We start from the raw sequence: 15,717 nt of genomic DNA, 5'->3' as shown, positions 1-15,717 counted from the left end.
CTAATTTTTATTTTATTTTATAATCATATAAAGTAAAAATACCAAATTTAAGAAAAAAATTAATGTGACAATATAAATAATTGGTCAATAACTTGTACACCTTTACAAGACCTTAACCAAGCACCTACCCACCACCCAATTCTTATTTTGGTTCCTAGAGAAAGTGGGACTTTGACACCAATTAAGATTGAGGCTTCGTCTAGTTACGCAGTTCAGATGAGATAAAATATTTTATTAAAAGTTAAATAAAATATTATTATAATATTATTTTTATTTTAAAATTTAAAAAAATTAAATTATTTATTATATTTTATACGATAATTTTAAAAAATTGTAATTATTATATAAGATAAGAAGAGATGAGATAGTTTTGTTTTGTATAACCAAACCAGCTCTAAAATAATTTATTCCATGGACATCAACTTGGAAGGTGATATACACGGGATAAAAATGTCATCCAACAGAGCATGAGTATATAAAGACTGAAAAAAATAAAAACAGAGCATGGGTTTGTAAAAAGAGAAATGAATGTTGCTAATGGTATAAAAAATGATGAAATGAGAAGAGGGAGGGAGAGCACCGGAAATAAAAATGTGAGATTTTTCTCAGCTCAAAGTCTCCATGGTCATATATTTTTCAAGTGTGTTTGTTGTCACTTGTCAAAATATGTTTAAGGTATAAATTGGCAATCATCATAAATCAGGATTTAAATTAAGGGATTAGATCCCCTATATTTCGTAGGGCCTAAAATGGGAAAGACATAGGCACATATAGTGAGTCCCAAGGTTTAAAAAATGATTAGATTTAAGCTACATCAGTTAGAAATTGAATTGATTTTAGTGAATTTTTTGAATCATTCATTGAATCGCTTCATTCAATTTAGTTGGTTCCAGCCTGAATCATAACGGATCCAGAACCCGGACCATCACGGTCCGGGTACGGGTTGGGGACCCGGGTACCTGGTTTAAACCCGGTACCCGGGTCTTTTTAAATAGAATCCCGTGCGAATCTCCCACCCCCGACTCACCTCTCCCCTTCTCCCTCTCTCTCTAGTCTCTGGTTGTCTCTCTCGTTGGCAAAAGCAGAAACCCTAAGTGCCTAGCCGCTGCCATCGCTCGTTGTTCCGGTACTCTCTCTCTCTCTCTCTCTCTCTCCGAAGAAACCCTAGCCTCCTTCCCTCCCTCCCTCAGTGTCGGCGAAAAAACCCTAGCCTACCTCCCTAAGTACCGACGAAGAAACCCTAGCCTTCCCCCTCAATGCCGATTGAAGAAACCCTGTCATCCTCGTGACCCCATCATTGTCGTTGCCGACTCGCCTCATCCTCAAGACCCAAGGTTTGTTCTCTGCAATTTGGGTCCATTTTATTCCGATGTGGGTCTGTATTATTACCTTGGAATGACGACGATGAAATGCTACGGCTTGTGTAGCTTTTGTTCAGGTAAGATTTGGGTTTTTTTTTTTTTGTTAAACATGGGTATAAAGTATATGCTGTAAGTTTGATAGATCTGGGGTTTTTTTTGTTATTTTGCTAGTAAACAATATCATGAAGCAGTTGTGGATAATGTCTCTCCATCAACCATATATGGTTCTGAGCATCTTTTACGGCTCTTTGGTATGTTTGTCTATAATAAGTACTGATACTTTTGAATAGGCATTGGATCATCTGTAAGAATGTTTTTTCATGCGACCAATATGTCAGAATGCCTTTGGTTTGATGAAACTGATGTGGCATGCTTAGAGTATTACCCTCTCCTTGAGCTTCTATTCTTTTGATCTCTCAAGTCAATTTCTATATTTTCTAGTGCTGGTAATGTTTGATGAAACTGATGTGGCATGCTTAGAGTATTACCCTCTCCTTGAGCTTCTATTCTTTTGATCTCTCAAGTCAATTTCTATATTTTCTAGTGCTGGTAATTCTTGGACTACATGGCATACACAAATTCCTATTAAGCCTACAAGCAAGTTGTTTATAAAATGGAATCACAATTTTTTCTTTGCATTTATGCACCAAAGAATCTCATAATCTGCATACACTTGCCCATATCTTCATTTATAAGAGTTTATTTGTCTTAATGTTGTTTGGAAGCAAAGTTTTGTTTTTAATTTATCTGTCTTTTAGGCTTCTACTAATGGTGATATTGTTTTGGTGTTTGCAGTTAAGTTGCCTGAGCTTTTGGCATATGTGAATATTGAAGAGGAAACGCTGACACGCTTGCAGCAGAAATTACTTGATTTTTTCAAGTATCAACTCAATCCTCACTCTATTGCATTGAAATATAGTATTTGACTGATATAAGTTAATGTAATATATTATTTATAAAATTTTGAATTTTTTCATGATTCGCTGAAGTTTAAAAACAGTTGGGTGGGGTTGTCGATGTCATGGGACTGAATTGTGACATTTTCCCTTCCATGATTTGTCACTGTTTTTCAGCTAACATTTGTTTCTTCGTTTTTGCTTACAGAATGTGCAGGATCTCTTTGTCAGATCACTTGAAATACTACTTGCCGGAATTATTTTGTAATTCGTATCTTGTAGTTTTGTATTTTGCAATGTAATGTAATGTGTAAATAACAAAATAGTGTAATATGTAGTGGATTGCATGCATTTTAGTTTTTCATTTTTATATATTTTTATTATTCTGGAAAATGTTAGTATTATGCTTTTTAATGATGACTCAGAAATTGTTTTCATAAAATATCATGCTTTTATAAAAAATTATGATTTTCAACACTTTTTTTAAATTTTTTTTAATAAGTATAAGAAGAATTATGGTTTTCAACATTTTAACTATAGGCTTTTATAAAATAAAATAAAAATACTTCTAAACGCTTTACATGAAAAAAAAAAAAAAGGTACAATCCGGAACATGGATTTCCGAGTTTTAAAAATCCGGATTCACCCGGGTTCCGGCCTGGGTCTGACCCGAACCAATCCAGTCCGAGTTTCGGTCCGGATATACCCGGATTCCCGGGTCGGAACCCGGATTCCCGGGTCGGTACCCGGATGAACACTCCTAATTCAATTGATTTAGGTCAATTCAAACCAATTCTAATCGATTTTAGGTCAATTAAAACTGATCCCAACTGATTTAAAATTGTATTTATTTTTAAATTTTCTAACAACTAAGTTTTTTGTTTCTTTTTTACTTCTTGTACAAAAATATGATAACACTAAATATATTACAAAAATATGATAACATTAAATATATATTAACATTTTTATCATTGTATTCAATGAGAGTCGTAGAAAATTGAGAGATAAAACATGTAGCTCTTTATTTTTTTAGTTGAACAAAAAAACTAGGAGATGAATATTTTGTATTAAATTTTTAGTTGTGTAAATATTTCAAAGCATTTACACCACACACCATGCACCTGACATAATCTAATTTGGAATATAAGTTTTAAAATTTAAATTTTATAAATTAAATTATGTCATTTAGATGGCATGTAGAGTAAAGACCTTCAAATAGTACTACTCGTATAAAATACTACATTTTCCATCTGTTTATAACTTAATAGTCTTTATCTTCTTTACATAAGAGGTAAAAAAAAAATGTTTACAAGTGAGGTTAAATACATAAATTATATGTTTTTTGAAACTATTTAGATTCATATCATATTTTTATTGAAACTAGTCAATGAATTTATAGTTTATACTTTTTTATACATAATATTAAATGCTTGAATTTCATTATATATGATTTTTAATAATTTTTATCAATATTAAAATAACTGATTTAAAATTGTTATGAATGACCTGATTTCAATGTATTGAATCACAAGATTCATTGAATTAATCTTTACTTGATTCCGAACCTGATTCTTATTTTTTTAGGCTTGGCGAGTCCAACAATATTTATTTTATAAATTTTATGCAAGTCACTTTGTGTCTCTATCTCTATCTCACTCTAGCCCTTAAGATTTGGACAAAAACTCAATGGAATCTAAATCCCAAATTAGAAGTATGTTAGTAATTGTCTCATAATTTTTTTGGTCAACAGATTTAACCATTGTGAAATTTACACATTCTAAGACTGCAAAGATAAAAAATTGAACAAGATGGATGAAATCTCTCTCGTCTACCACGTTACACAATTGGTAGGCAATCCGTGAAGATAATTTGTGCCATTTTCTGTTCTCATACACATTGTCTAATTTGTGAAATTGTAGTACATGTTTACAATCGTAGAAAAATGAAAACTCAAAAGACGTGGAAACTCTCCCACTCAAAAATAGAACTTAAGATAATTGAGAAATTATCAAAGTCAAAACAATTAAAGTTGCTAGCTTGCCAAGAGTTTGTTGTGTTGTGAACCCTAAATAGTTGGGGTTGATGATTTTTTCAGAGTGTTGAGGAATTGGACACGATTCAAATAAAGTATTAAGATATATGCATTGAGGTAAATACATATATTTAATTATTAAGATATAAGGACAATTATTGAGTAGATGGAGGTGTACTATGAAAGAAATGCTACTCATTAAAATGTAATCTTTTTCTTTTTTTAATTTAAACACACATATTTGTGGATGTACTATCTGCATCTTACGGTGCGGGGTTGCTCTCATCCCGCCCGTCGCCCCCGCATGGGGGGGGGGGGGTGTTTGCACCCAGCAATCCACCCCCTTGATCTAGGGGCAGGCCCCTCGGCACACGCGGGGGTGGACCCATCATCCATCTACCCTCCATCCATTGCCCCTCATGATTGTGAGTTGTCCTGGCCGAAATAAAATACACATAAAAGAATTCAAATTCACAACAATACACATCAAAAGCCAAAACTAGAAACCATATCAAACAAAAAAAGTCCGAAATTTAAGGATATGAGGAAAGGAAAAAAAAAACTAAACATTGTTGGCGAGTCTCCGCTGCCAAAGATGAGAGAGAGAGAGGAGGAAGAATAAGATGGAGCGTGGGCCGCACCACCACGGTGAATGCGAGAGGGAGAGAGGGCAGCTTCGCCGCCCACAGTAGATATTTATACATCAATATATGTGTATTTAAATAAAAAAAAATAGAGCACTAGCAATGATTTACTTATCTTTATCTTCATCTTCATATTTGCATAATATGTCTTTAAATTCATCTACATTGACTTATGCATCTCTAAATTTTTACATAGCTATGAATAATGCTTCTTAATTTGAAGAAGCATTATTCACTCTCCAAATATTATTTTTAATATTTTCTCTCTCTCCTACCCATTAAAATCAACTTTATGAAATTTGTATTAAGATATTTTTTATATATAAAATTTGTATTAAGTTAATGATACAAAATGTTTTTTAGTACATATTAATATTTATTAATAAAATTGGTCATTTTGATATATGAATTTGATAATATTTAGATATATGGAATTTGTATTTTTGAGCACATGGTGTTGATTGTAAAATATATAAATAATAATTTTAAGATAAAAATAAAAAAATAAAAGATAATAATATCTTATTATTATTTGGTTCAAATATGCATATTACAATGTGAAAGTTTTTCTTAATATATAAAATTAATTTTTAAAAGATGTAATTTTAAAGATACATATAAAAAAACTAATACGGCTTCGTTTACTTCTTAAACTCATCTCAAATCATCATTACAACTTTTTCAAATTTTAATACAAAATATAATAAACAATTCAAAATTTTCATTTCCTAATTCGTTAACGAGATAGACGATTCTGTCGGTCGCTTCTGCTGCATAAACCTCTACTGTACAATCACAACTGGAGACAATAGGCTGTTCCCATTACCGATTCACAGAATAATAAGTACGGTCATCGTGCTATGCTACTGCTAACCGCGCTCGCCACGAAACGAATCCCACTTCACTCATTCAGTGTCGGTCTTTGTTTTTTTTTTTTCCCTAAAAACAAACATAAATACGAGATCGTGTTGAAACGTGAGCATGTCTGGATCAATGGACGGTCCTACTACTGGCATGTTGCATACTACGGCAGGATAATATTACCATGTGACTCTGTCTGGGTCCAAGGGGGTGCACGTAGCCTTTTACGGCGACTTTTCTCACATACGGAAAAACTAACATGAGAACGCGACTATGATATGGTTCATGAGCTCATGCACTCCCACTTAACAAATTCAGCGAGAATGTCCCCCTCTTCACAGCATAACCCAACCTCTATTTTTTAATACTTTTAGCATTTCTTGCTAGAGAAAACTCCCAAGAAAATAAATAAATAAATAAAATAAAGATGAATAATATAAAATATTTATTATGTTTAACATATATATATATATATATATATATTAATAGGTAGGTGAATAAAATAAGAGTAGAAATGAGAGATCAAGATCACATTTTGACCAAAGAAATAATGTCAACATTATGTCACCTTCTTCATAGTGCAATTTCATGATATGTTTTTTACTTTTTGGTTGTTGTCTTAAAATAAAAGAAAGTAAAAACAAATTAAACAAAATCCTTTGACTTCCGACATCAATCATGGTTCATAGCCTTAATTTTTTTTTTTTTTTTTAATATGAGCTCATAGTTTATTTTTTTCTTCCTTAAAACCAAAGTACCTACTTAGTAGTTCATGTCGTAGTTCTTGATGAAGTTGTGGGCAGGTTAAATACCAATGGTTAAGTACCCACCATTGAACCTAACCAACCCTTGTGCAAATTTACCAACCCATTTTTAATGTGAGCTTTTCTTGGTCATTTTTTACCCATTTTTTATATTTATAATACCAAATATCACTATAAAAAAAAGGGGTATTTGTAGACATTTTTTTTTTTACGAAAATGACTATTTGCGACTAAAACATATTCATTTTAACTAGAAATAGTCATTTCATTAAAAATAACTGATCATAAATAAGTAATTTTCTTGTATTGTATTGATGTCATAGACATATTAATACCTACCATGTCATTTTATATGTTAGTCATTGTCACCTTAACGATGGTATGCTCAAAATGGTATGAATACATGTTTTTCTATAAATATAATTACGTGGAAAAATTATATTCACAGGCCAACAGGGAGGACACAACCTTCACATCTTCGACGTGGCATAATTCTATTTGTCAAAGAGCTTAATTTTAAAATATCTTATGCAAATATAATCTTGTGTCAATGACGGGAATGGTATATTTTTCACGCCGGTTTACAAATAAAATGACTTAATTGCGTATAGAGGTTAGGCTTCATTCGGTTTATAAATTTATCTCAACTCATCTCAATTCATTATTATAATTTTTTTAAATTTTAACATAAAATATAATAAACAATTTAATTTTTTCAAATTCTAAAATAATAATAATAATATTAAAAAATATTAAACATGTTAATATTAAAAAATAATTAAGAGTATAGATATGATTAAACATGTTAATATATACCGACCCCTTGGGCAGCTGAGCCCAATGCCCATCCTTCTAGTATCTTTTTTAAGTCCTGGACTTTCATATTATTATTATTTAATATTAATAAAGGGACTCCATCTACCTGATAGTTCTTCTTATTTTTTCTTTCTTATTTCTTTTATATCTCAAATTACTATATTTTTCCAATTTGTATCCTAAACTACAAAATTATAAATTCCAACAATAAGTTATTATTATTTTTTTATATATAATTTATATTCTTGAATTAAATTTAACTGATAAGATCGAGATTGTGATCTAAGATGCTAAGTATTAAAGAAATATGATGTGCAAATTAAGGTTATGCTATTTTGAACACAAAATGGAAAAGTGTGATAGTTTAAAATCCACTATACTTTCTCTATATATTTATTTATTTATTAATACATTGATGTGACTTAATACGTTACATCAAATTATAAAATTATTTTTATTATAAAATAGATTTAATAGATCATATAAAACTAATCAATTTATAAATTTAAATTTATGTGATATTTTTATATCTGTAATAATTCTCGTATGTAAATCATGCATCTCTCCCCGGGCAAGATAGAGACAGCTTCAGATCCTATGCTTCTCTTTGAACAGAATCAAGTTGAGACAGGACATAACAAGAATGCTCAAGCTAATTGTTTCGCCATTTACGCTCCTCACTAAAAGGTGTTTGAGCAGAACTGTACGAAGCAGGTGCTCTTTTCTTTTCTAATAATACTATATAAGGTTGTGAAATGTATAAATATCATGTAATCGTTTTGAAAAAAAATATAATTTATTATTAAAAAAATTAATTTTTTTTATATAAATTTCATATTTATTTATTATTTTTAAATTAATTATACAACGCTTGCTTACTTACTATTGTAATTATCATTCCCCTTTCTATCAATGGAAAAATTACTGCAGGATGTGATTACTTGTCCAAAACTCCTAGCTAGCTACTTGGGGTTGGTGTGGGGTTGGTGAGGGTGCATGCTATGGAAGTCCAGACTTATTTACTTTCATCTTAATCTTACATTAAAAGCATGCATGAAATGACTAACATCGTCAACATGGCTTTCCAGTAGTACTCTTTCTGGTTGAAATTACTTGAAAACGCACTGCCAACAACCGCATAGACTGCAAAAAAAAAAAAAAAAAAAACAGAGAGAGGTCAGTATCAAGGGGGTTGGTGCCTTGCAAATTACCAAATTCCCTGATCTCAACAACCCCCACAAACTTCCGAGTTTCATTTTCCGAACCACAATCTCCTACCATTTTACCAACTCTTACAAAGACATGCATGGGCGTGAACACATGATCATTAATAAACTTCCATTTATTCCCATAAAAGTTAGGAAACTTGTTCAAAGCATTGTCATTAGCTTAGCTAAATGCTTTTTTATCTTTAAATTTAACTAATATCATTCACATTTGACTCGTACATTGAATTAGTCAAATTGATTTAATCTAAAAGTGCTACAGTAATTCTATCTTTCTTTTCATATTTGAAAAATACTATAGCAAGTCTAAAATGAATATATGGGATTATTATATATTTATATATATGAGGTTTTTATGGATTGTATATATGAGATTTTTATTTACATATGAAATAATGCACAAATATGTACATATGAGATTATTATATTATAGATTGTTGGATTGTGAAAATGAAAATAAATATGATTGTTAAAAATTATTGAAGATTACAAAAATAAAATAAAAAATTAATTAAAAAATATAAATTAATTAAAGAAATATAAATAATAAAAAATAATAATACTTTATTATTATAGAGAATGTGAAAGCTAATTCAATGTAGATTTTAAGTATTAAGTGATTAGGTAAAAGTTAAAAAGTTACATATTCTTCAAATTTTGAATATTGGAATGACCAATCCAATGCGAATGCATACTTGCATGTTTGTGATGACATCATTTTCTTCCTTTGTAGATGACATGCATCCTTTATTAGTAGAGTAGTCTAATGTGGATTTTGAAATATATAGGTTTTTCTAATATAAATAATTGCTTTATTCTTTTACATATTTTATTGGATTACCCCAAATAGATGAACAATGACTAGTAGTTCCGGCAACTTAATGATAATTAAGGGAATGTTTGGCTGTTAATATGAATGAAACGTAAGTGATATCACATGAATTAATCGCTCCAAATTTTTAAGGATTGAGTGCTTGTTTTGCCTGTCTGTGGTACTGAGCTACCATAACAAAAAGAAGTGTGCTTCCTTAGATTGTTGTTGAGAATTCGTTGAAGAACTTCACTTTCTACGTTAGAGTACATGGAGAAGTATGTCAAACTGTCTTTAGTGAAAGCATAACATACATAGAGATTAGCATGGTCAGATCTTGAAAACCAACGTTTAGAGAATCTAATAGTATGATACACATAGTTGTAACAGTGATTGCACATGAGAATTAATCACTCCACTTATATCGTGGAACTGACAGTTTTGATAAAGTATCAACTTGTACAAGTGATGCGGAGTCGCACCTATTAAGTAGTGATGTGGAATCATGGTGGTCGGTATTGCCAGAGTTGATTGGCCACTCACGCAGTGGCCATACCCTGGCCATCACGGGTGGCCGAAAGTGACCACCCTGCAAAGGCTTGAGCTCGGCCACCACATGGTGTTCGCCAGTGAAAAGGAGAGTTCAAATAAATCATGTCATATCGATTAATTTCTAATTAATTATTAAACGAGTCGAAACTGATGATACGATACGACTTATTATTTAAATAGATCGTATTATGATTTAAAGATATGACACATTTAACTTATCGGGTCGGGTTTGAATTGAGTCATATTGTCAAATATCCATATCTATTCCTTAATTTGCATATCGAAATAGCTAATATATTTTTTCTTACAGAAATGCTATATACAACCGCCTGAGTAACATTTGGGAAACCGTTACTCACGTGGAAATCAAACAGTCAGCCGATATATATTTATTTTTGTTAAAAGTCTGAGCGGGTCACTATTATGGCAGAAGATGAGATATATGCAAATGAAGACAAATTACAAACAATGGATGCAAGAAAGAAAGTTGGAGATGAGAGATGAAGAATGGATGCTAGCTACAGATAATCTTCCTGTAGAAAATTGGCCTTGAAAAAAAAAAAAAACCTCACTGACCCAACTACCTCATCTTCATCTTCTTTGCGTTAGATTTCTTGTTCGATATTTTCGTCCTTCATTTTTGGGTCTTTTCTTTGTTATCTTCTCTCTACCCTCTTGCTCCTTCCTAGCATTCATTCCTGGGTTTGCTTTGGCAAGTTTTTATCTAGTTTTTTTGGAAGAGAAATCACAAATGTCTGTGACTATGGCTTCCTTGGGTGTTGGGACTCACTTCAATGGATTTCACCTCAGTAGATTTCAGCTTTGAGTGGATTAATCGAAGGGGGCTTTGATGGTTTCTATCGTAGGTTCATGGAAACTAGATCTGAGTGGAGAAACGAAGGGGTTTTGAGCAAACCAGCTCTGAGTGTAGAAGACAAAGAGGTTAGCTTCGTGGGTAAGTGAAGAAGACGAAGGGAGCTTCGATGGTGGCTTCGTGGAGACCAGATCTAAGTAGAGAAGAGAAAGGGGTTTCTCTGAGTGGAGATGATGAAGTGGTCTTCGATGTTGGCTTCGTGGAGACAACCAAGGGTGGAGAAGACAAAGGGATCTGCTTGGTTGAAGTGGAGAAGACGAAGAGAAGGGGAGGGGCGTTTGAGTCATCAAATGAAACATGATTTTTCATATTCACGTGGGCAACGATTTCTCAAAGGCTACTCAGAACGGTTGTATATGCATTTTTTGTTTTTCTTAACGTGAGATATAAAAAAATTGACTCTGGATATTAAATATAAAGATTTAAAAAAGGGATAAAATTAAAATCTCCAACTTGTGTGGTCTAGCCACCTCCGCACACCTAAATTACCTAATACTCCAACTCCCACCAACAAAAGGGCTAATTGGTACTTTCACCAGCCGAAGCAACTCCTATAATTATAACCCAGATTTCACAGCATTTCCTTGTCCACTCCTCTCCTTCTTCTGTACCACTCTCTCTCTCTCTCTCTCTCGAAATGGATCCCGTAAACGATTGGGGAAACACGCCTCTCCAAACCGTCGACCCAGAAATCCATGACCTCATCGAGAAGGAGAAGCGCCGCCAATGCCGCGGCATTGAGCTTATCGCCTCGGAGAACTTCACCTCCTTCGCCGTCATCGAGGCCCTCGGCAGCGCCTTAACCAACAAGTACTCTGAGGGCATGCCCGGTAACCGTTACTATGGAGGTAACGAGTTCATCGACGAGATCGAGAACCTTTGCAGGTCTCGTGCCCTCCAGGCCTTCCACCTCGATCCCACCAAGTGGGGCGTCAATGTCCAGCCCTACTCCGGCTCACCTGCTAACTTTGCTGCCTACACGGCCGTGCTCCAACCCCACGACCGCATCATGGGTTTGGATCTTCCTTCCGGCGGTCACCTCACCCATGGCTACTACACCTCCGGAGGGAAGAAGATCTCCGCTACCTCGATTTACTTCGAGAGTCTACCCTACAAGGTGAATTCCACCACTGGGTATATCGATTACGATAAGTTGGAGGAGAAAGCCTTGGATTTCAGGCCCAAGTTGATCATTTGCGGTGGGAGTGCTTATCCCAGGGACTGGGATTACGCCAAGTTCCGCTCTGTCGCCGACAAGTGCGGCGCGCTGTTGCTTTGTGACATGGCTCACATTAGTGGTCTTGTTGCTGCTCAGGTATATGATCTTTTATTTTTTATTGCTGATATCTTTTGATCTCTTTGTGATTTGATTGGTTATTGCTATATTCGCTGGGATTAGATCTGCATGTGACGTTTAGGTTGTTTTAAGAAGGAAGAATTTATCAAATTCTTGATCTGTTAATTTTCTAATCCAAGCATATTTGTTAGTTTGCGAACCTAACCTTTTAGCGATTGGTTGTGTAGATCTGCATTTGCACGGTTCTTACGCTTTTAACAATCATTTGCAATGATGTAATTCGAATTCGTTCCTCAGCTTTTGGATGCATTGTATTATAGATTTAGTAGATCGTAAAAGTATGTTGTGGGAAGGAAATGGGTGGGTGTCTGGTTTCATGACGGTATTGTAGTGCCGGATCTGGAATAATTGTACCGGGAGATTGTAGCTATCTATTGAAAGGCTGTGCTTTCTATTACACTGCCTCATGCAGTGGACATGCAAGTTCGGACCTGCCATAGTAACATCCCCTCTAGAAAAAAGTAAAGATAAGATGGGTATGAATGTGGAAATATATTGTTGTTAGCGCTTTATCCTGTGTAATTTGGTTAGATGTCAATTTGATCCTTGGAAATTTGTTTATAAGTGAATGACTTATCAATCTTATTTTTTATAAGTGAACGGATTGATTCTGGTTGCTTGCAAAATATGCTGAGCTCGAAGGTATTATGAATGTCTTTTTACTAGGCTTCCTTTTTTTCTCTTAATTGATCTCTTTGTCCTGTACAGACAGTCAAGTTGTAAGTTAAACTAAATTCAGTCTCAGAATTTTTTGTCAGAAATATGTTCAGAGCTTGGCACGAAGTCTTGATTTCAAATCCTACAAATAAATAATGCATTCAATTATTGGATCCCTTCTACACAGCATCTTTGGATTGCAAATCAATTAGAGCTTTGAAACATTTGCATTCTCGTTTATATATGGATCTTACGTTCCTACTTAACTTTTCAAGACCTAGGTGTTTCTTGTCTAAGTATATGCTTTTCTTTTTGAGTGTAGGAAGCTGCAAATCCCTTTGAATTCTGCGATATAGTTACCACCACAACCCACAAGAGCTTGAGGGGTCCTAGGGCTGGTATGATCTTCTACAGGAAGGGGCCTAAACCAGCCAAGAAGGGCCAGCCAGAGGATGCAGTTTACGACTTTGAAGACAAGATCAACTTTTCTGTTTTCCCCTCTCTTCAGGGTGGTCCCCACAATCACCAGATTGGTGCCTTGGCTGTTGCTCTGAAACAGGCCACGTCACCTGGGTTCAAGGTCTATGCCAAACAGGTCAAGGCCAATGCAGTTGCCCTTGGAAACTACCTGATGAGCAAGGGATACAAGCTTGTCACCGGAGGAACTGAGAACCACCTTGTCCTGTGGGATCTTAGGCCTCTTGGGTTGACTGGTAAAAGAAATGATATTTTAGTCTAGTAAATGTAACTTTTGTGAGCATTGGTTCCACTAATACAATTCTAATATGTTAATGGTGTTCTGCAGGCAATAAGGTCGAGAAGCTTTGTGACTTGTGCAATATCACCGTGAACAAGAATGCTGTGTTTGGTGATAGCAGTGCTTTGGCTCCGGGAGGAGTACGAATTGGTGAGAACTACCAGATAAACTAGTTTTATTTTAACGGTTTTTTAGTGATTAACTTGGAGAGGAAATGAAAGTATTCATGAAAAATTGTGATGTTACTCCGAGGTTAAGATGTCTTTAAATACTACTCTTTTAACGGTTGTATGCATACCTTGGTAGAATGACTTTTAAAGAGAACTTGACTTGTATGAAAGTTTGATAACTGAAATTACCATTGATATAAAACGACATTCTTGGGACAGTTTGTTCATGCAATCAGGCTTCTTTGGTTATGGTTTTCATTTTTTTATTTTTATTTTCCTTTCACGTGATAATATGAATTGCAGTTGTTGTTCGTATTTTAATTGTTGGGCATCCTTTTTCTGTCATGGATAAGTAACAGTGAGTGTTTTCTGGCAGGTACCCCGGCCATGACTTCAAGAGGGTTGGTGGAGAAGGACTTCGAACAGATAGGAGAGTTCCTTCACCGGTCAGTGACTATCACTTTGAGCATCCAAAAGCAGTATGGAAAGTTATTGAAGGACTTCAACAAGGGCCTGGTTAACAACAAGGACATTGAGAGTCTCAAGGCTGATGTTGAGAAGTTCTCAGCCTTGTTTGACATGCCCGGCTTCCTGATGTCCGAGATGAAGTACAAGGATTAGGTTTAGAGCTTGTTCATTGCTATTATATTTGTTTACTAAATTGTCCACGCAAGGGAAAAAAAGAGAAGGCTTTCGTTTGGCTTTTGTCCTCTGTTTTTTTGATGGTTTTGTTGGTCGGTGTTATATGGGAGTTTGATATCGTATCCTCTCTTTCAGTAGCATCTCTCGTCCTACCTTGTTTTCTGATCATTTCTTTTGTGACGTGGGGAAATTATTAAAAAAAAAAAAAATCATGTGCTTTTCCCCCCTACTAATGAACAATAAATTCCAATTTCTTTATTTTTTCTTCTTTTTTCCTTCTTTCTTTTGAGCAGTGTCCGAGTCATTAATCTCAGTAACTGTGATGCTTTTCTGTTTCTTTATTTTATTTTCCTTATGTTTTGTTTTTCCGTTGCTTCCTTGTATTTTTCTTAAGTAGGCATAGCATTTCTCTTTTTTAAAAGCATTGTTTGGGTCATTACCCTTTATTTGTTTTTTCCTCAAAAGAGGACATATATTTTTCCTCCCCCGGCCAAGGAAAAATATGATGCAATATTTTTCTTTTAAAAAGAGGATATGACTGAAAGATGGAAGAACATAATTCATAATCTGGTGTTAATTAAGACGGATGATAGGGTCTAGTAGTACTCTTGTACCTTCATCAATAAACACCTCCCAATTATTTTACTTAGAAGGCAAACAAGGAGATTTGTAAGATCCGATTGAAGGTGATGCGTCAAGTTAATGGAGAAAGCTCAAGAAGATTTTGAAATTCGAATTGTCATCTCATTACCTAAAGGAAAATACTATATGTCTGTTTGGTAAGGAAGTGATGCTCCCCCCAGGAATTTGATAGCACCTTTAAAGCCCCTTGATGCATATACCCCACCCAAGTGCGGCATGGCTCTAGCTTTTCGTTTTTTAGAGATGATGCGATGCATCTTTGTGTCAAGACTCCATGTTTTGTGTCCCATGACCAAGCTGTCAACCAAGCCATGATAAGCCGGCCCATGGCTGATGCCTTGATGCTGTCACTGACAAGTCTGGACAGCCTCACGGCCCATGCCTCGACACTACTGCCGACATGCCCTGACAGCCCTACGGACAAGGCCTTGCACTGTGGCTGACATGCTCTACCAGCACCACAGCAACCCCACAGGCATGCCATGGCCCCTGCCATGACACGCCCAGGACGCCCAGTGAAGCTAGTGACCAGGCCAACACGCGCAGCACATCCAGCATGTCCATTGCGCGCAGCAGCCCAATGCCCAGCACGCACGCCCCACGTGTGTGCACCACAGTGCCCAGGCACCTTACTTGGGCCATGCCAGCCAAGCCA

At 34.9% G+C, this 15,717-nt stretch overlaps 1 protein-coding gene across 1 annotated transcript; it reads left to right on the top strand.

The window, feature by feature from the left end:
* Positions 1–11,409: 11,409 nt before the first annotated feature.
* Positions 11,410–14,539, top strand: LOC121252790 (serine hydroxymethyltransferase 4). The gene is made up of 4 exons (XM_041152608.1): positions 11,410–12,152; positions 13,174–13,564; positions 13,657–13,758; positions 14,155–14,539. The coding sequence occupies exons 1-4, from the start codon at positions 11,475–11,477 to the stop codon at positions 14,397–14,399; spliced, it is 1,416 nt and encodes a 471-aa protein (XP_041008542.1). The 5' UTR covers positions 11,410–11,474; the 3' UTR covers positions 14,400–14,539.
* Positions 14,540–15,717: the final 1,178 nt, after the last annotated feature.

Source organism: Juglans microcarpa x Juglans regia, chromosome 1D, assembly GCF_004785595.1.
Source record: "Juglans microcarpa x Juglans regia isolate MS1-56 chromosome 1D, Jm3101_v1.0, whole genome shotgun sequence".
Taxonomy (NCBI): Eukaryota; Viridiplantae; Streptophyta; class Magnoliopsida; order Fagales; family Juglandaceae; genus Juglans; species Juglans microcarpa x Juglans regia.
This window is presented reverse-complemented; position numbering and strand designations above follow the sequence as displayed.